The following is a 22,196-nucleotide window of genomic DNA, read 5'->3' as shown; positions in this document are numbered from 1 at the left end:
CAAAATAAATTTGTAAAACCTTCTTTTAAAGATTTTTTACCTTCAACACCACAGTTGAAGATTCAAATATAACAATTTATTAACAACTTATGTTTATGCATCTAGCGAACGCTTTTACCCAAAGTTTCTTACAAAGTAGGCATTAGTGTGAAGGTACACACACTTACCCACACTTTATATCAGCTAGTCTCCAAAAAACAACAACTTGGTTGCTTTATTATGACAAATAATTGTGTTTGTAGGAGCACACAGGCTGAGTTCTGTTTGGGGGGTTGATGCCAGGAGTCATTAGGGAATCTGCTCCTCTAGTACTCCTGGGAATAACATGATAGCCTTGAAGAGGGCTGTCAAACTCAGTTCTCTATCGGGTCACATCCGTATCTTCCGGACTGTCAGGATTAGTGGATACAGGTTGAGGATCCGAATGCTGAGTTGAAGAGGTAGAGATTATTGCTTGCAAAATTAGAATGAAGAAGTAAAAATACAGAAGCCATAATCCATGACTGATTGACAAGAAACCGATAGTAAAGAATTAGAATAGTCCAGCCTTGAACTATCAAATTATGTCTCCTGAACAAAAATAATTTTTTACATTATTATCTGAGGCCAATCTGATGCCAACAAATGATCCATCTTAGATAGATCACTTTCTTCATCCTATGGAGCTGGTTGACAGTTGCCTTTTGTATCTATGCTTCTTTTTCTATGTCTGTTTCTGTCTCCTTGAGCCTGGTTCTGCTGGAGGTTTCTTCCTGTTCAAAGGGAGTTTTTCCTCTCCACTGTCGCTACAAGCATGCTTAGTGTGAGGGATTGCTGACGAGTCAATGAGTCGATGCAATCAGCTGGTTTTCCTTAGATAGAAAACTTTGAATCAATCTGACTGGATGATCTGGTGAACTGGAAAGTGCCTTGAGATGATGTGTTGTGAATTGGTGCTATAGAAATAAACTGAATAGAATGGGTTGTGTAAACCAAACCCTTCTTTGACCCCATGCCTGCTATCCGTAGAGATTCTAGTAAATCATATCCAGCCCAGCAGTAAGCAACAAACATGAACATTATCTTTAACATTGGTTAAATCCATCATGGATACCTGTGTCAATGCGGCATAGGACCTGGACTAACCGAACTGCATAACCTCCCAGTTTGAGTGTTTTCCTTTAACTTTCATCCCCTGCTTAACTAGATGAAAGAGATTTCAATTCAGGATGTGAACAACCAGATAGACTGCTGCACCGTGGTATAAAGGATGCATGCATCCGCACCATGCTGTTGAATAAAGGATAATCAACTTTATTTCCAATTGTAATTGTTCATTACAGCTAAATTGGTCGGCTTTTACAGTTCAGAAACCCAACTGCAGCTGCAGTTGTTTCATCTTTTCCTGTACTTCTGAAAGTTAGGGGCAAACTCAGGTCAACATGTACCTGCATGTACCTGCTGCCACGGGAAAAAAACATTTTTATGTAAAAAAGCGAAGTAAACATATGACTGTATAGTTATAGTTTCAACATTCAGGGTTTTTTTATGGCCCATTCTACAAAACATTCATCAGTCTGATGGCGGTGGGGAAGAAGCTGCTGCAGAACCTGCTGGTCCTGCATTGAATGCTGTGAAGCCTCTTCCCAGAGGGCAGCAGGGAGAACAGTCCATGGTGGGGGGGTCATTGATGATGTCACGGGCTCGGGACACGCAGCGCTGGGATGAAATGTCTTTAATGGAGGGAAGAGGAGCCCCCATGATCCTCTCTGCTGTTCTCACCACTCTTCTTTCTACTGTTCTCTATCGTTTGCACCTGATCTAAGATTTGCAAATCTTGGGGGGTGGGGGGTGGGGGGGGGGGGGGTGGGGGGTGTGGGGATGAACAGACAAAGGACTTTCTCATGTTTTATGATAAAATAATTAAATAGATTTTTTTTATTGTTATTTTTATCATTTTATTTTGTACTTTTGTTTGCAGAACTTACAGATCGGCTCAGGGTTTTGGTTTACACCAGTGACTTCCCCTAGTGGTTGGCGAGTGTATTGCAAGGTATACATTTTATTTCTTCGGTAGTAAAGTGAAATAGGGTAGAATAAGTAGTTTTTCTGATATGTTTGAGTTTACGTTTAGCTTTGACACCCATCCAAACCAAGCAGAGGAACAGACTGGATGTAGAGAACAGCCTGGTTTTCACTCTGAGCTATCAGCTCATCAAAGCAACTCAGGTGTTTGGATTAAAATAAATAAAACTAATTAATCCAGTCTTACTGTAAGTTTTGATCTGTATTTTGTTCCCAATTTATCTAGTTGAAATGTGATTATAAGGGAGTTACTGAGAGGAGCTCCAGTTTTATAATTACAGGTTTTATATTGGATTTTATTTTGCATTTATTTTGATTAATTTCTAGTTTCTATGCAACATAATTATGTTTTTTCATTTGAGATTTAAAGAATAAAGTGCCTTAGAATTAAATGTTTAAGATAAAAGATTAAGTGAAATAGTTTTTATTTTATAATCAGTTATGGTACATTCAGGGTTCCTACAGCATAAGGCAAGTTAAATTCAAGACTTTTTAAGACTTTTTAATGCCACTTGAAATAAAAATTTAAGACCAAATTCACAAGAAACGCAAGAAAAACCTGCTTGCGACAACTTAACCCAAAGGTTTATTTTAACATAAACCACTGCACTAATGTTTCAGATTTTGAAAAGCTTCCCATACAGGAAGAAAGCTAAAAACACACAAATGACAGATATATTTTAATAATTATTTAACTGAATTCACAAACTTCGTTTTAGCAGGGAACAAAACAAATCAGTTTTAAAGCCCCAACATAACCAGTGCTAAGTCTTTTAGCAGCTATTTTTCTTTGTATGGTTTTCTTAGTATGTTTGATTTGGTGATAAGTGGAGGCGTTGCAGAGACAAGGGTGGAACTAAACTGAGAAATACCGGCTGTTTCTCTGTAACTCCATTTTGATGCTTTGTGTTTCGTGCTTCGCATGTGCGACTCAACTGCCTTAATTCCCATCGTTCTGAGCTTGAATGACTTCTTGCACTAAATCCACTGAGCCTCATGTATGTTCCCTGGTTTTAGCCATGGAGGAAACTCTTGGCTGGAGACAATTTTGGTTACTTTTACACTTGATCATGTTTTCTAGACAAAAAGTTAATGGTGCATCTCCCAAATGTCCCGGCAGCAACAATGATTTTATTGGTTCCGCTATCGGGACGGAACCAATAATGGCGAGCAGTTGTTTTTTAAAAATAAAAAAAAAGGTAAATTTTAATGTTTTATTTACATTACAAAAATAAATCGTAATAAAAATAATCCTATTTATGATCCATTAAGACTGATTTAAGACATTTTAATACCAATTAAGGCCTTAGTTTTATTTTGAAGAATTCAATGCCTTTTAAGGCTTTTTAAGGACCTGCAGGAACCCTGACATTCCACTTTTGGACAATCATCAATACTTTGGACTGAGAGGGGAACTCATGGTGAGACGAAATGCCCAAAGGGGTAGAGAAGTAAAAATAGGTTGGAAAACCCTTCATTACGGCACAATAGCTGAAAATCAGGCCCATGATTCGCACATATCGGCTGTTTGATCAACATCTGGACTTCCCCCAGCGCTGGTTAGGCTGAAACTTTTATAATTACCCTGACTTTTAGTGACCGGAACGGAAACTATGTTTTTAAAACATTTAGCTCCTTATATGCAGACCTGCTGTAAAAACAAGAACCCTTCGCTGTTCAGACTGTTATCTACTCACGCTACAGACCCGACAGCAAAGTAATCACTCCCCACCCTCCAATCAATGTAGCAGGTTAAGAACTCCATAAACAATATTCATTATCATAGTTATTGTTCTTTAACTGCAGGCTGAGATCCAAACATCATCCGATCTTCATTATTTCTGATGTCATGCTACTGCTGGGTTCTGCTGGGTTCTGCTGGGTTCTGCTGGGTTCTGTTGGGTGTTGTTGGGTTCTGCTGGGTGAGCTTTAAGCCTGTGACCATGGAAGCTTTTCTTTCATGCATGTCCTCCTGAAGTAGGACAAACGGCTGCTGTGGCCTTTGGCAATGCACTTAACCCAGTTAAGGTTCCACCTCAGCCGTTCAAGACGTGTCCTGCTGTAATCGGAGGAAACATGATGTTCTAGACATCAAATGCTTTAAATATAACATATCACTTATTCTTGGGAATTTGGATAAAACAGGTTTTAATTTTGAAAATAAAAAGTTAGTGGGATTACAAAATCTGAAGGTACAGGTGCTGGTCATAAAATTAGAATATCATGAAAAAGTAGATTGATTTCAGTAATTCCATTTAAAAAGTGAAACTTGTATATTATATTCATACATTACATACAAACTCATATATTTCAGATGTTTATTTTGTTTAATTTTGATGATTACAAATGACAACAAATGAAAATCTCAAATTCATCATATCAGAAAATTAGAATATTGTGAAAAGGTTCAAAATTGATGGCCCCTGGTGCCACACTCTAATCAGCTAATTAACTCAAACCCCCTGCAAAAGCCTTTAAATGGTCTTTCAGTCTAGTTCTATAGGCTACACAATCATGGGGAAGACTGCTGACTTGACAGTTGTCCAAAAGACGACCATCGACACCTTGCACAAGGAGGGCAAGACACAAAAGGTCATCGCTAAAGAGGCTGGCTGTTCACAGAGCTCAGTGTCCAAGCACATTAATAGAGAGGCGAAGGGAAGGAAAAGATGTGGTCGAAAAAAGTGTACAAGCGAGAGAGATAACCGCACCCTGGAGAGGATTGTGAAACAAAACCCATTAAAAAATGTGGGGGAGATTCACAAAGAGTGGACTGCAGCTGGAGTGAGTGCTTCAAGAACCACCACACACAGACGTATGAAAGACATGGGTTTCTGCTGTCGCATTCCTTGTGTCAAGCCACTCTTGAACCACAGACAGCGTCAGAAGCGTCTTGCCTGGGCTAAAGAGAAACAGGACTGGACTGCTGGTGAGTGGTCCAAAGTCATGTTCTCAGATGAAAGTAAATTTTGCATTTCCTTTGGAAATCAAGGTCCCAGAGTCTGGAGGAAAAGAAGAGAGGCACTTCATCCACGTTGCTTGAAGTCCAGTGTAAAGTTTCCACAGTCAGTGATGGTTTGGGGTGCCATGTCATCTGCTGGTGTTGGTCCATTGTGTTTTCTGAGGTCCAGGGTCAACGCAGCCACATACCAGGAAGTTTTAGAGCACTTCATGCTTCCTGCAGCTGACCAACTTTTTGGAGATGCAGATTTCATTTTCCAACAGGACTTGGCACCTGCACACAGTGCCAAAGCTACCAGTACCTGGTTGAAGGACCATGGTATCCCTGTTCTTAATTGGCCAGCAAACTCTCCTGACCTTAACCCCATAGAAAATCTATGGGGTATTGTGAAGAAGAAGATGCAATACACCAGACCCAACAATTCAGAAGAGCTAAAAGCCACTATTAGAGCAACCTGGGCTATCATAACACCTGAGCAGTGCCACAGACTGATCGACTCCATGCCACGCCGCATTGCTGCAGTAATACAGGCCAAAGGAGGCCCAACTAAATACTGAGTGCTGTACATGCTCATACTTTTCATGTTCATACTTTTCAGTTGGCCAACATTTCTATAAATCCTTTGTTTTTATTGGTCTTCAGTAATATTCTAATTTTCTGATATGATGAATTTGAGATTTTAATTTGTTGTCATTTGTAATCATCAAAATTAAACAAAATAAACATCTGAAATATATGAGTTTGTATGTAATGTATGAATATAATATACAAGTTTCACTTTTTAAATGGAATTACTGAAATCCATCTACTTTTTCATGATATTCTAATTTTATGACCAGCACCTGTATATTGTTATAGACCAAGGTCTTGGCTGTTCAGCAGTGTACAGGTGCAACCTCCTCATTTTGTATTTCTTTCATAAAATAGGCATTTTTCCAGTTATTACTGTTTTTGTCAACACCATCAGACACAATAAAAAGCTAATTATTTTTTATTTATTTGGTCTAATAAGTATTTAGAGTTTTTAAATCTTTATCTGGCATTGTTAGCACACATTTATGCTGTTAAATGTTGAATATTCATTTTTGTTAATTTTTTTTAACTGTTTCACGTGTAGTCCTTTAAAATATCTAACATCAGATAACGTTTACTTTAAGCCTAAATAGAAAAAGTCATGTTTTTTTATTTAACAAACATATTTTTGTATTAAAAGAGACCATTACTTTAATGAGAGAACAGCACTGAAGAAACATATTGCAAGCATATTCATTTAAAACGAATAAAAAGCCCTCTGACGGTGGTGACAGTGGCCTCATTTCAACATACAATTCCAAACTGTATACAATTCAAGTCAATGGTTTCTTGCTTATTAACTTTATTTAACTATTTGGTCCAAAAAATAACAATCATGAGCACTGTGACAAATATTTTTCAAGGAATATAAGGTACAATTAAGAAATATCATTATCAGTCAGAATCATTCTCTGATGCTTTATTTTCTTGCGTGTGATTGTGTCCTGTTTGTCAGTTGTCATTCGTGCTGCATTATGGTAGAAATTTTGAACCTTCTGAGTAATTGCTTGAATATATGTAGGTTTTTTGTCAGTAGGCCTTCACACTTCTTTTGATATTCCCTGTTTCTTTTCCTTCTTTCCTTCACAGATAGCTGCTTCCTAGCCATAACTTCCTAAAATACATAAAGTCAAAGTTGAGTGTAATGACTATGAAATTGGGGGGAATTACAGTAAATGTTAGATTTGGTTAAATGTAGCCCTGCCATAGCTTACAAGGAATATTGTATACTATGTGCTATGTAGGTAGGTAGTAGGTGCACTATGTGCATCCCAAATGATGTAAACAAAATGAACATGGCATAATAGTGAATTGAGAGACAGGGAAGGCACACCCCATCCCCTAGGGTTATACAATATGGAAGAAATCTAGGCGGAAGTACATAAATAAAAATATAAAAGAAGTTAATGAAACATTACAGATCAACAATTATTTTCTAGCCTCCATTGAGAACCATTTGTAGTTTTTTGTCACCACCGTCAGACAGAAAATCTGACGGTGGTGACGTCTGACGGTGGTGACAAAATCCTACTCTTTCACATGATATGCATGAGTTGTTCACATTAGCCATCTTGTTTCCCCTCTGTTGCTAGCTACTTTAGACCTCTTCTTAAAAAGTAAACATTTATGTCATAATCTAATCTAATATTTTTTATACAAAAGAGACGGTGTTGACATGTTATGGTTGTGACATTAGCAGTGTCCAAAAATATGAACAAGTTTAAGAGAAAATAGCAAACCTACAGGAGCTTGAGTGACCTTAAGGCATCCAGTAGAGCTGAAGATTTGAAAATGGGGTCCTCAGGCATGTAGTTGACCTTGTAGTTGCCTGATTTTATTGCTTTTTATAAATATCTGACGGTGGTGACAAATATGTGGGACACATTTTGAGCAATCACAAAATAATGGTTATTATTGTTCAAAACTCACTGTTTGTAGTTTTAAATACATATTAAAATGTACCCTTTCATTTGGTAAAGATATTATTCAATTCAATTATTACTTTTTGTTTTTTTAATCAAGTTGAAATGATTATCTCCTATCCAAGGACAACTGATTTTATAGGCAATGGGCCAGCATATAATCATTAAATTAACAATAAAATAAAAAAAACTTTAAAAGAACCTTGCATTTGTGCAAAGGACCCCCTGAGTATAACCTTGATTGTTTTTATTCATGAAAATTTTATTTCTTTCCAACAGAATTAGCACTTTTCTTAGTGGGACATGTTTTTGCCAAAGTTTCAAGAATCAGTGATATTTCAAATGAAGCTCTATGTGGAAGTTTTCAGAATGATGTTACTGAGAGGTAGGCCTGTAACTCTGCATGATAAGGTCTCTTACTGACAGTAATGTTTCAGCTTTTAGCCAAAATAATGTTCCATAATGAAGGATTGACCAGTAAGCTGGGCGACGAGAACTGGGCTAAACTACTAGTCACGATATAGAAACCAGTTTAACTGGTCTGGGTTTTCCCCTAGCAATGTATTCAACTCTTTCAGTATCTCACAGAATAGTTTTCTGCCTTTAACACTCTGTGAACATTTTGGAGGAGTTGGGGTTGATTAATTGATTTAATTGGTAAACTGTCTCTAAACCAGAACTGTTTTCTGCAGAATGAAATACAGCCTAAATACAAATAGGTGCAAGGTTCAAACCTGTCCCGGAATTAAACAGACAAACACTAATGTGTTACAGCAATTGATGCATCAGCGTTTTTTCATCTTATTGATGAATAGATATAAACATATGAGAGGTCAACAATAGTGGTGTAATAATACATCCATTCACATTGATTCACTGAAGAATGACCCAATCAATGCAAAGTGAAAATACCAATCTGCATCATCACCTTTAAAAAATACGACTTCATTTCAAAATTCAAAGCACATGAGATTATAGGTTATGATCTGTCTCTCAGAACAACGCAGTTCTTTTTTAATCAAAATGCCTATTTCAATTCAATTTAGTTTATTTAAATTCCATTAGCTTTTATAGAGTACAAAGAGTTAAAGCAAGATGCCATTAAAGACAAAAATATGACAGACAATATAAAAAGAGTGTATATAGTACCAAAAAAGCATAACAGAAAGAAGTTGTAATGTCCTTGAATATGTTTCCCTTCAATATAAAAATAAGGAAAGACTACAAAAATAGAGATGGAAGGAAGCAGAATGATGAAAAGGCTAAATGAAAAGTTAAAAAGCCTAGTTCAGAATTATATTTAGGTTTATAAACTAAAAAAAAATGTCATTGGAAATATCAGCATTAATGCCTCTAAGGTTATGATGGACCAAAATAACGTGTTTTTCATGAATTTCTTCTAGAAGCACTTTTGTTATTTTTCTTAATATATTCAGGCAAGTTGGCGTTCCTTGTTATTACATTGACATTAATTTCTGACATTGTCATGATTTAAATAAAGATATGACCCAAAATGCAGAAGAACAAACAGAGAGATCAGAGAAAAGTTTAACAGGTTTATTGAGAAGTTGGGTGGAGGTTCCAGTGTTTCTCTGAACACTGCTCAACCGGAACTGAAAGGTGAGGGGAAGACACTGCGGTTAGTTCAGGTTCAGTGGAGAAATTGATTCTCGAACTTGAAGAGGAGGAAAGGTAGGCAGACTCAAGTTTCCAGAGAATTGGTTGACTCTTAGTCTCCAGTAGGTGAAGGATGTGTTCCGGTGTTTGTCTCATTCGGTGGAGGGCGGACAGGGTTTTCCCAGAATGTGGTTGCTTGTAGATGAACATAGAAAAACTGACTGCCACTCAGATTTCCTGCGGTACTTGAACGGACTGTGGTGCAGATGAATCCCTTGCTCAGTGTGAAACTCAAACGACTCCTCGGGGGAGAGTGGATCCAAACCTCTGGTTTGTTTTCTCAGCTCAGTTTGAAGCTCAGTAGATACTTCCAGGGAGAGAAGGTCCGAAACTCCAGTTTGCAGGATGACTTCCCAAAACTGGCAAACACTCTGGTGTCGAGGTAGTGGCAGTCAGCAGCTTAAGAGCGCTCCGTTAACGAGGTAACCCCTTGCAGGTGCGTGAGGAGGAGAATCAGAACCAGGCATCGTCTGGTGAAGGAAGGGAGACAAACACACGAAAAACAAAGACCACACAGACTGGAGTCCTAACAGACATCAAAATATCCATGTTTGTTGAATGTTCCAAAGGTAATAAGGTCTCTGCCTGGATTCCAATAACACTATTGGCTGGAAATGTTGATTTAAAGGCACACTATGCAACATTTTTCAGTTAATTAATGTGTTCCATAACGTTTTGGATGATTAAATGAGTCATTTCAGGTTGAACAAAGGTATTCTCGGCCGCCCTGGTGGTCTGTGGGGGAAATACCGCACTTGCAATTGCAGGAGCACCGACCCGCACCCACAGGCTCAGAAGTCTCGCGAGAGTCGGTCTTGCTTTACGGCGAGAACTGCTACACGCCCCCAGTTAAAAGCATGCTCGTTGCTAGCACAGTGGCGATCTTTGTGCAGTTATGCTACGTTCACATCGGACGCAGCAAAATCGCGTCTGCTGCTTCCTTTTAGCTGCTTGTACCAGTTAGTTCTGACGCGCGGCTAAAGCAGCTTTGCTGCTCTGGCTGCGCGGTGCAAAAGTGTGTCTGACGCGCTTTGGGCGGAGCTTCACTATCCTTTCTCTGCCTTGCAGCTATATTTGCTGTGATCAGTGGGAATAAAGTAGTTTTAATATGTGTTTAAGTGAGAAAATACACCTGAAAACGTAATCAGTGCCGTCAGTTCATCCAGATTACCATCCTGCCTTCCAATGTTATTTCTGTCGGAGACGCTCAGACCCCCACATACCAGCGGTGCGCCGACAGTAGGGATCCCTTCATCAGCAGCCTCTGGCCGGGTCGCCTCCTCGCGGTTCACCGCGGCAGCTGGTAGGTGTTTTTCATCTAAATAATCCAAACTGTTGCAGCAGGATAATAAAAGCCAACATATTCTGACGGTAGATTTCTGCATTTTAAGTTAATTTAGGCGTCAATAAACTGTTTAAGAGGAGTGATCACAGCGCTGTGTCTCTCTCCCTGCATCAGATGATTAAACGCGCCCGACGGGCTGCTTCAGCTGCTCAGACGTGCTGCGCCTGCTGCCCAAAACGCGCCGCGGGACCTTTTGCTGCGCCTTGATGCACGTCAACCATTGACTTTGCATGTAAACTCGCTGCTTCTGTCGCGCCAGCTACGTCCAGTGTGAACGCAGCATTAGTCATTCGTTGCGTTCGCCTGTCTGCTAAGCTCAAAACAACCGCGCGTTGCTTGACGGAGAAACCAGGAGAACAGCTGAGCATATTTACGACAGTGCACTTTTACTTTCGCCCTCTGGGGGGAGCCTCGCTGGAAAATCAACATCGGTTGCATAGTATACCTTTAAGTATTTCTCTGAGTGCTAATGTTGGGTTAATGCTGTAAATATTCTCTTTTAAAAGTTCAATAAATATAAGTAACAAAAAGAAAAGCATTGTATCCCCCGCCAATCAAATCGATAGAACACGGTGTCGTTTACGCCCCTGGTCGCCAACATGGACGCCCGTCTGGGTCGTCTCTGCACAGACACACAGCACTGTACCGGAACACCTCCCTTCCCTTCAACACCTGATGCTAATCTGGAGAAACTTCCAGTAAAACCCATTTTACGGCGTTTCACTGACTGTTGGACAAACAGGTCTGAAAAAAGGCTTTTTTTCCTCCCGCCTTTCAAAGAGGCTGCTGAGTAAATCAGGACAGAAAAAGGCAGCTGTGATCCTGAGGGGAGCAGCAGCTGTTGCACAGACTGCGTCTCTCTAGCCTCCCTGCGCAGCTGAACTTTCCTCTCTGCTGCAGACGCTCCTGAGGCGGCTTGCTCCGTGTTTCTCCACTATTCAGCCTTTGCTATCCTGTTTCTGCTGCTTCGCCTTTTCCTCACATGCCAGCTAATGAGCAGCATTCCTCAGACTTGACTTAAATCGTATTCATGTTTAAATTACTTTATAACAATAGTTGAGGATAATCTGATGGGGGGTCAGTTATTTGTTCACTGGTTGTTTTTTTGGATTGTTAATAAATCTGTATTTCTGTTTGGTCTGCAGGTCTGTACGGGTCTCAGCAGAGTGGAAGGAAACATCCCAGCAGCCAATGTGAGTCAGAGTTTAACCGTCTGCAGGGTTTAGAAAGACTGAGCGTCTGTCAGGATTAAACTGGAGGATGCAGCTTCTGTACCAGAATTTCTCTGAATCCTGGTTGGTTGATGTGTCTAAACTTTTTACACCTTTGGGCCAAAAAGCAAAATGAAAGGAAAGCGGAAATTAGTTATAGTATAACTAATTTAAACTGCAGTATAGATACTGCAGTTTAAAAACATTTGATAAAAGTTGAAGTAGCAACTTGACCTCTTTACTCAAGTAAAAGTGAAAAACTATGTGCTTCAAAAACTACTTAAAGTATCAAAGTATAAATTACCCTTTAAAAAAAACCAGCCAGATGCCGCTATATGAATTAAAAGCTCAATTTTTCAACTATTTCTGTAAATTCTTAGAGATAGGGCCAAGGATGAGGGAGGTCTGGTTGGTCTCCGTCTCCCGATACGCTCTCGCCTGTGTCCGACCTTTCAGACATTTCAACATCTTTTTCTGAATCCCACATTGTAGCATGGCATAGACAATTCACGTTAGCAGTTTAAGAACACCTGCTTGCTTCTGATGATTTCCTTTAGCTAACCAATGAGTGTTTGCGTTCTATGACTCATCCAATCACACTAGTTTTCACTAGATATGGGCGGAGCCAATGATCTGCATTGGATGGAGCACATGACGGGAAATAAATATGTAGAAACATTAAACCAGGGGGAACCAATTAAAAATCAGCGGGGGCTGAATAAAGAAAATAAAAAACCAGTAAAGGTCTGCAGACATTTTTAATGATCTGTTAATTTAAACAGAATTTATCACTGAAATAAAATGCAGGTGTTTATCCATCCATGTTATATATTGAATTTTCAAATAAAAAAAAAGAATAAAAAATAGAAAAATTTCTTATTTTAAAATCTAGTGTGTTTTGATGTAGAGAACAAAAATCGTTCAGTTTGGTTTATAGATAATTTCCTGATTCCCATATTTTCTGAAACCCCTGAACTGATCGTTTGTTCTTTTCTTTATTTTTTCTGTCTTAATGTTGGCAGTGGGCTTTAGGCTGCCCTGCAAGGCTTTAAACCTGGGTTTAAATGGAGACTAAGCCATTCTCAAGCACATATCAAGGAGCTCATTCTGAGCCTGGATCAAAATGAGGTCCTTGGCTGATTCCATCCTTCAATCCCACAACAGCAGGAGAGGTTTTAGAAGTCATTGCAGCCTGTTTGTGATCCTGGAAATAATCCTGTGTTTAACTTTTAGGTAACGAGACGACGTTGTCCATTTAATGATTTATTTCCACTTCTAATTCATAATCAATCAGATCTATGACTCCAGGTGTTACGCCCAGAACAGCTATAAGATGCATTAACCCCAAAAATGAGTCCAGATTAAAGATTTTCATAAAAAAAGATTTATTTCTACTGTATTCCATGCAATCCAATCATCCACCATGGCCTGAAAATTAGTTAAAAAAAATGAAGGATACTAAAAAACGAATTATTAGGGCACCCGGGGTACCAGGACTGCACAACTACGCAGGCATGGATGGACGGGGAATCCAGGGCTGCTGGCCAGCCTCATTCATTACTCAGACAGGTTAATCAGCTCGTTATCTCAATCAAGAACTGTTTTCTCCTGATAACCAGATAATAATCTACAGATAACAATGAATGGTTAAACTGTGATAACGAGATAGTTATGTCGTTATCTCGACAAGGCAAAGGGAAAAAAAAGAGTCGAGTCAACCGCTCTCGCTTTCCGTATTGTTTATTCTAATGTTGTTTTTAGTGTGATGTTTTCAAGCCAGCTGACAACAATTGGAGAGCTGTCAATCTGCTGGCAGGTCATTTGCTATCTCTATGAAAGACTTCCTTTTTTTCCTGACTCATCCTCGCTTTATTTTTAATATTTACTCCTAAAATCCCTCCAGCCTTTGGCGTCATCTTCCCTTTTTTTCTGGAAACCTGACATTCCTAGTTTGCAGCCAAACAAACTTTAAAAGTTGCAGCAGAAATATTATTCTCACTACTATTTTCTGAAAAATTACTTCTACCTGTATTTTTAATAGTCCGTGTCAATTCCCCCCCCCCCTCTGCCCTGAGCCTGGGACAATTGACCCTTTTGCCCCCCCACCCGTCGGCAAACCTGTGAGCAAAAGTTCTCCTCAGGCTCGACCTCATTAGTCTGAGTAATAATCTATTAAATGTTCTTGTTAAATTTTTTACTTTCTTATTCTAATCAACTGAAAATTACCTTTTTTTATATAAAAATCAATGTTTTAATAATAATGGAATAATAGAACATATAATAATCATAATAACCCTCGGTACGCTGCCTCTAACGGCCCCATCAACCTGTGACCCTGCAAGATCGGTGAGAGTCAATCTATGCATTTATAGATTCTAACTAGATTTAATTCTTATTACTGACTTCACTCTGTGCATTAATATTATTGCTAAATATTAATCTAACCTATCTCCAAAGGAATTGTAAGAAACCAGTCTGTTGTGGTTTCCCAGATGAATCTGGACACAGTAACACAGTAACCTCTCCGTCACCATGTTTCTGAGCTGCTTTCTCTGGAGAGACGCAGAACGACTCAGCTGTGAATGTAGGCCAGACCTGAAAGCCAGTCGCACGCTCACCTCTGTGTGTGACCTACATAAAGTGTTGCATGCTCCGCTGCTCCGACTTACTAACCGTCTGTGTTTGTGTCTTTCCTCAAAGCTGTCAGAGGAACCATCTGAGCAATCAGCAGAGGGCAGGACTACATGCGAGCAGCTGGAGGGAGAGAAATGTTGGGAAAGGGTGGGCGAGCAGCCCTGGCTCTCCTGTCATTTCTACTGCTGCTGCTGCAGGAAGCGTCGGGTATCGAAGTTCCTCTCGATCGTAAGTCTGGAAAACGTTGTCGATGAAGGGAAACGCGTAGAAGCAGCCCTGAGGTCACAGACGTTCAGACTGCTGGGATGAACAGACCAACATCATCTCAGTTCTTTTTTCATCAACAGCCGCTTCTATCTGCAGTATTCAGTCACTGAGGGTCAGTGGTGGATGAAGTACTCAGCTGTAGTACTTGAGTGATACATGTAGTCCAATCTTACTAAACTACAAATAAAGTTACTCAGTCAAACATCTACTCAAGTTAAAGTGTTTGAGTACTCACTTTTGAAAATACTTCAGTATTAAAAATGCTCTGTTTATTTCTATCACTTTCCAGTTCAACCAGATCATCCAGTCAGATTGATTCAAAGTTTTCTATCTAAGGAAAACCAGCTGATTGCATCGACTCATTGACTCTTCAGCAATCCCTCACACTAAGCATGCTTGTAGCGACAGTGGAGTCAACCAGCTCCACAGGCGGCCCCGTCCAGGAAACACACAGCCAGGCAGACGAGCTCCGAGCTAGCTCCCATGTCAGAGGATGAAGAGAGCACATCCAGTTAGTCACAGTCAGAGAAACAGGACTACACTGGAAAACAGGCCAAGCTCCAACATCTATAAACAAAGGTGTTGATGGCAGCAGCACAGCTGATATTTCTCTCCAGGATGGAGTCACAGCCAAACAGGAACAGACCAGATGAAGCTACTATGAGAAAAAGCAGAGAGAGCAGAACGTTAGAGATTGAACTAACAGATTCTGCAGAGTGGGAGAATAGAGATAGAATGAAGCAGAATGATGAAAAATGCTTCCCTATCTCCTCCAGCAGTCTAAGCCTATAGCAGCAGAACTATAGAGATAGCTCAGGATAACCTGAGCCACTCTAACTAGAAGCTTTATCAAAAAGGAAAGTTTTAAGCCTAGCCTTAAAAATAGAAAACCAAACCAACCGAGCTGACAACCCGGTCTTGGCTCACTTCAAAACGGGTATTTTTGGACTGCAGGAATCATGCCTCTGCTTTGACTTCACACCCGCTGTAATAGTGAATGAAGCATTCAGATTCTACCTGATTACTTGTCTTTTGCTTAGAAAAACTTCTGCTAACATGCTGGTTGCAACATTCAATGCTCTTTTAAAAGACGAAATAAAACCTCAGTTATGCTAAAAATAAGCTGGTCTAGACTCTCCAATCATCCTTCAGCTTTAGTAATAGCAGTGCTGTGATAAATTAGCCGCTTAGAGGAACCCAGGGCAACCAGAAGCGTTCTCAAACCAATGCTCTGCTTCATGCTACATCCAGGGTCCTGCATCAGGACCCTGGATGTAGCATGAAGCGATGTAGTTTCTGCTATGAAGGGACCATCGAGTTAAGGGGGCCTGTGGATCCTTCAAAGCCAGCTTTTGTTTTCTAACTAACTTAATGTGTTGTCATTGATCTAACGTTTGTATGTTGTCTCTGTTTTGGTCCCTGCTTATTCTCTACTGATACGGAACATTTTTACAGGTAAGTTTTCTCGGCTTCCTTCACAGACACTTTTCTCTTTTAGGGTAACGTAGCTTTTTCTAACCATATTCACATGCTAAACAACCTAACTATGTGTTATTACAGTCCTGCTTTCAGCCTCCGGCTCTCCACCTTTCTTGATTTGTGTAGTTTCCTCAGATTTGTTCAGTGATGCTGTATTCTAAGCATAAAGCAGAGCTGATAAAGTTTCTAACTTTTGATAAGAGACGAACTGCTTGTTTTTCCTTTGATTTTGGCCTTCATCGACCCGCTAATGTCACACATTAGGAGCTCATGCCTTCATGTTTGAGAAGTGCTGGTGGAGATTCTCAGTCATCCAGGTCATAGTCATTCCAAAAAGTTAAAAAATATTCTAATGAACTTTGTTTCCAAGTTTGAAGACATCTCTCTTCCCATCCATGAAGATTTTTCAATTCAAAATGTCATAAATAGCGTTGAGTTCCAAGCAAAAGCCTTGTAACGGCTTAGAAAACAAGCAGATTGAAACTGGAAAACCAGCTTGAGGTCCTATTGTTCTGCAATACGTGATACTGGCCCATTCCTCTGAAAAGGCAGTCGTTTAGGATCATTGTTGGCCTGGCTGACCTGGAGAGGTTTTTTTTCTTCCCCTGCATAGCGATGGGGTTTGAGTTTGCACTGGGAAGCAACAACTCTATCACTGGTAGGTTTTTGAGAGCTGAAATCTAAATCCACCACCTCTGTTTAAGTTCTGTCTTTCTCCTTTAACATAAATGGCTTCCTTCACGTCCCTATCAAACCACCTGTCTTCTTTATCTTTGAGGACCTAATGTTCACATTTAAGACAAAGAAGACCGGTGGTTTGAGAGGGATCTGAAGAAAGCCATTTATGTTAAAGGAGAAAGACCGACCTTAAACAGAGGGGGTGGATTCATTTGTGGACTCAACGACTCCGATTATTAAGGGGTGGAGCTGATTTCAGTTTCATTATGCCTAAGCCATTACAAGGTTTAAAAAAACACACAAAAAAAGCTTGGAACTCCATGCTAATCCAGAAGCTACCTGAATGGGAAGTCTTCAAACTTGGAAAATAAAGTCCATTTATTGATTTTAATCTTTAACTTTTTTGAATGTCTGAGAAGTAAAAAACAAAGTAAAGAAGTCAGAAGGCATCAAACTCCAAGCAGCTAGGAGCCACTAAGCTCTAACCTGATTACTAAAAACCTTTTAAAGCTCCAGGTTTATCATGGCTGTATAAGATTGAACAGTTTGTCTCTAATAATACTAACGACCACATCCCAACCTCCATCTTTTTTCCTTCTTCTGCTTTGCAACGGACTAACAGCAAAGATCCAGCGAGACCGTAAGTACCACTTGGGACCTTTTCATTTAGCAGCAGCTAGCATAGCTCATGTTAGGGTTGTTAAGTTTCTCCAACTTTAACCTATAAAGAATGAAACAAAGACAGTGTAAGAGTTTTCCCGACCGTGCTTTGCAAAGCGGAAGATATACAGAGCTTTAGGATTACTCTGTGCATCTTCGTCTTGCTCTACTCTTGCAGGCTTATTTATTGAACAGTCAACACATTACAACAGCAGGCGTTAGTTTTGATTACGCAATCTCTTAGACATGGCATGAACTTTTAAGATAGGGAACATGTCTGGTTTCAGTATACGCTTTTAAAAAAAGGTATCGGGGGTCATGAACTTCAAGTTCTGTGTTTCTCAAATGAAAAACAGGAAAGCATTCTTGCAAAACATTTGACCGTCTTATGAACCTGCATACACTATTTCCACTGATGACAGTAACATAGAAAACAAATAATTAAAAGCAATATAAAATATATAAATGAATAAAATGATAAAAACAACAGAAATCAGAATAACTCCAACAGCTCACCTTCCAGTGTTGACCCAGAGAGGTCTGACGGTCCTTCATCAGCTTTTATTTACCGTCTACTGCAGTAAATTTATGAAACACGCTCTTCACTGAGCAACTCTCTGATATTCGGACCCATAAAAATAACACAGAATAAATGTCTGTATGTTCTATAAACTGCGATTACTCTACTAGATAAAGTATACCTGTGAAGATTCTCAGTCATCCAAGTCATGGCCAAGCTTGAAGAATTCAGCTTAAAGGAATAGTACACCCAAAACATGATTAGCCTTCATTTTCTACTCACCCCCATGCTGAACAACACTCTGGAGTACTTTTTTGATATCTCAAATGCATCTGGAGATCTGGGAGGCTTCTTGCTGTCTGCTGACATTCAAATAATGGAGGTCTATGGCGCCCGAGGCAGAAAGGTCCATAAAAGTCCACAAAAAACGTGTCAATATTCCTCCATACTGCTCGTCCAATGTATTCCAAGTGTCCTGAGTGGGTAGCGTCCAGAATTTACTCGAAACGAAGTCATTTAGAATGTTTTTAGAGCATAAACAGTAGTGTATAGGATTTCCTGAAAGCGCGTTCACGACGCTACGGAAACCGCGGCAGACCAAACCAGATGAAAGTGCGCATTCATCTCAGCAAAGAACTCATGCTCTTCCTCAACACTGAAGTCCTCAGACATTTTTCTTTCATTGTTTCTTTCTTTGCACAGGTAAACAGCACATTTCTTCTTCTACGCTTGCATTATCGGCAGAGCAGACACTGAATGCGCACTTTCATCTGGTTTGGTCTGCCGCGGTTTCCGTAGCGTCGTGAACGCGCTTTTAGGAAATCCTATACACTACTGTTTATGCTCTAAAAACATTCTAAATGACTTTGTTTCGAGTAAATTATGGACGCTACCCACTCAGGACACTTGGAATACATTGGACGAGCAGTATGGAGGAATATTGACACGTTTTTTGTGGACTTTTATGGACCTTTCTGCCTCGGGCGCCATAGACCTCCATTATTTGAATGTCAGCAGACAGCAAGAAGCCTCCCAGATCTCCAGATGCATTTGAGATATCAAAAAAGTACTCCAGAGTGTTGTTCAGCATGGGGGTGAGTAGAAAATGAAGGCTAATCATGTTTTGGGTGTACTATTCCTTTAAGCCGGGCATACAATGTACGATTTTTCCAATGGTTGCTCTCAGCTAAAGCTCACACTGTACGACAAAACCGCAGAGTTTAAAAGTTCACAGCTCAACATGTTTGGTCTCATGCTGTGCGACCCGACGCTCTGATGCGATCTACCTGCTCACACTGTACGTCTGAAAACCTGGTGGGACTCAGCTCCGCAGTGAGATGGCGCTACTCGGACTCGTCAATCCAGAAGCCAAACGAGTAGAAGAGGAACATGAAGCTCACTAGAGTGAAACTGCCTTGGATATTTGGGCAATTTTATGCTGAAAGCCCTAAAAAGAAAAAGAGACGACGTATTTGGACGAAGACATGGCTGAGCAAACATGGCTACTACAGTCTGTAAGTTTTACAGAAAGAACTCCATTTTACTCATTGCCCCCCCTGGACATGCTTCTGTAAGGCGGAGCCTGCGGAGGTGGCAAGAAGATTCCCTGTTTGCCCACTGAGCGATTTGCCCACAACCACCTTTAGATGGCAGACCGAATTTGACCTTATGATTCCTGATGGGGAGGTGGTCGTTAGAGGCTGATGGCCCCTCGTCACCCCCTGTACGCTACACCACGCACCATCAGGCTAAAGGCGGGCCAATTTCTCGATCAGGCCAACTTTCAGGGCGAAAAATTGTACAGTGTATGCCCGGCTTTTTTAGAAGATATTTCAAATGTTACTGTAGGAACACTGCTTCAGGGTATTGTTCCTAAATGTGCTTTGGAAGTAGGTGAAAGGTTCTGTCTAAGACCACCTCCTCTGTTACACGTTTCTTTCCAGGTTAACAAAGATGGCTTCCTTAACCCCTCACTCAAACTATCTTTCTTCCTTGGTAACATTTCTCCTACTTCGAAAGAACTTTCAGGAACAATACACAGAAGATTCAGCTCTCACCGGCGGGGGAGGGAAGTGGGCGGCCAGTCAGGCTGGCGTTTGAATGGGAACGGCCATTTTGAATGGCTGTTACTGTAGTTCAATTAATGAGCTAATGCATGTTAGAAATGAGAATGTACACACATTCACATTCATATCTTCAGGTAACACAGAGTACATGTCAGACTTAATAATATTACTTTAGTGATAGTTTCAAGGTGTTTGCTTTATTGTATATCTCGTACCATGTTTTTTGGTTGTGCTGTTCTTTTTTCTTTTTTCTTTTTTCTTTTTTTCTCCATCTCATTACAGGTGTTGAAGCAGACTGAAAATGTTTTGTCATTGTCTCCTTCCTATCTCCTCTTTCTTTCATCTTTTGTCCTGTTTTTTTCTTTTTCTTTTTCCTTCTTCTTCTTCTGTTTTTCTGCTCTACTTACATTGCAGTGTCCATATGAACTGTAAAACTCCCTGCATAATTATAATAAAGCAATTTATATACATGAAACAAGTGGAGCGGTATGGCAATTGCGATACCGCTACACTTGTGAAAGTAAAATCTGTTGGGCTCCTTTTGGCATCAAGACAATTATTCTTATTGCCACCTTGCCAGACAGGACACTGTAAAAAAAAAAAAAAAAAAAAAAAAAAAAAAAATGAGAATGTATTATTCTCTGCCTGTACTCCTGTAGGCCCAATGTGTCAGACCTGTTGTGTGTTTCTGGACTTCTTGCAGTGAAGCAGCCCCCAACCATAACCAAACAGTCAGCCAAGGACTACATTGTGGACCCCAGAGACAGCACCATTGTCATTGAGTGTGAAGCCAAAGGCAACCCTGTGCCGACGTAAGCAGTGCACACTCACAGATCCACAGCAAACTTCAAAACACACCAAGTCACAGTTTCTGGTCCAGGAAATGCAGTTTCAAATCTCCAACCAGTGATGAAATTCAACAGGCTACATGTCCACCATCAGAATCTTTTTCAATTACGTGAACATTTAAAGTGTCTCATTGTTTCAGTTCTTTACGTTCAAAGGTTCTTTAACCTCTTACACATACGCCTAGTTTTAATTAATCCTCGCTTTTTTTGCATACCCAAGTCCAAATTACACGTAAGCCCCTGTATCACCTTGACGATTTAGACCAGCATATGCCTGATGTGCAAAAATGCTGGCATACGTAGGATAAGTTATGGGTACGTTTGGTATGAGTTATGAGCACGTTGAGGTACCCTGAAACACGCTGGTCTCATGTTTGGTTTAAAGTTTCTAACCCACATGCAGAAAACACACGGACTCAAGGGAAAAAGTTCAAAGGTTTATTGAAAACAACACAGAGAATAAAGAACTGATCCAAGGGGTTATTAGATCCAGGACTGGTCACGACTGGGTTCACTGCAGAGGGGGACAGAGTGGTTAGCTGAAGTCCAGGTAATTTGCAGAGTTAGAGAGTGCAGGTCTGTACCTGATTTGGAGTTGAGCAGAGCAGCAGAGAGGGGAAACCAGGAGGATCCAGAGGCTGTCGGCAGGCTGAGGGCTTGGCGGAGGCAGAGCTTGGTTTGAGGGTTTGCAGGTAACAGGTTTGAGTTTCCCTTTCATATTCTTCAGAGAGCGGGCAGGCAGGTCTTTGACAGGTTTGATTCTCCAGGGTTCTTCAGAGACCAGACTGACAGATTTCCAGCAGAGAAACCCTTCCAGGTTTCAGGTTTCTGGCAGGTTCAACCTGGGAAGCAGAGAGGACAAAACAGATCAGGTTCAGGCTTTCTGGGAGTCAGAGATTCAGACAGGCAGGTTGGCTCAGGCTTGCTAACCATAACTGGCAAACACTCTGGCGTCGAAGTGATGTCCTCTGCCTTCCTTATATACTGGTTTCCTGATGAGCAAACGAGTCGCAGGTGGTAAAGTCAGCTCCATCTCCAGGAGACCTAGAACGCCCTCTGGTGGAGAAAAATGGACAGACCTCCAGATCCCAACAGCTGGCACACATCGCCATACGGCGAGCATGTTGAGAAATGTCAAAATTTCCAGCTGTATGCCAGCGTATGAGCACACAAAACATAAATGATGCACATGCATCATTTCATGGGCATTACGCTGCCGTGCGTGATGCTTAAGTTAGGCTGTCGTTGGACAGAAGTTCTGGACTCGCTATGAATACTCTGTGTAGGATA

General features: G+C 40.4%; 1 protein-coding gene across 3 annotated transcripts in view; it reads left to right on the top strand.

Moving 5' to 3' along the window:
- Positions 1-22,196, top strand: part of nfasca (neurofascin homolog (chicken) a) — a 138,813-nt gene that overhangs the window by 27,174 nt on the left and 89,443 nt on the right. For 2 of the 3 annotated variants that reach the window (XM_038289160.1, XM_038289161.1), the window contains exons 3-5: positions 11,689-11,736; positions 14,455-14,616; positions 20,762-20,870. In XM_038289160.1, coding sequence (XP_038145088.1) covers positions 14,499-14,616; positions 20,762-20,870 — 227 coding nt within the window. In that variant the 5' untranslated portion in view covers positions 11,689-11,736; positions 14,455-14,498. Of the gene's footprint in view, positions 1-11,688; positions 11,737-14,454; positions 14,617-17,434; positions 17,453-20,761; positions 20,871-22,196 lie in introns of all 3 variants that reach the window. The other variant, XM_038289162.1, reaches the window with a different exon arrangement.

Source organism: Cyprinodon tularosa, unplaced genomic scaffold, assembly GCF_016077235.1.
Source record: "Cyprinodon tularosa strain WSP-4 unplaced genomic scaffold, ASM1607723v1 ctg264, whole genome shotgun sequence".
Lineage (NCBI taxonomy): Eukaryota > Metazoa > Chordata > Actinopteri > Cyprinodontiformes > Cyprinodontidae > Cyprinodon > Cyprinodon tularosa.
The sequence above is the reverse complement of the archived record's forward strand: the minus strand, read 5'-3'. Positions and strand labels throughout refer to the sequence as shown.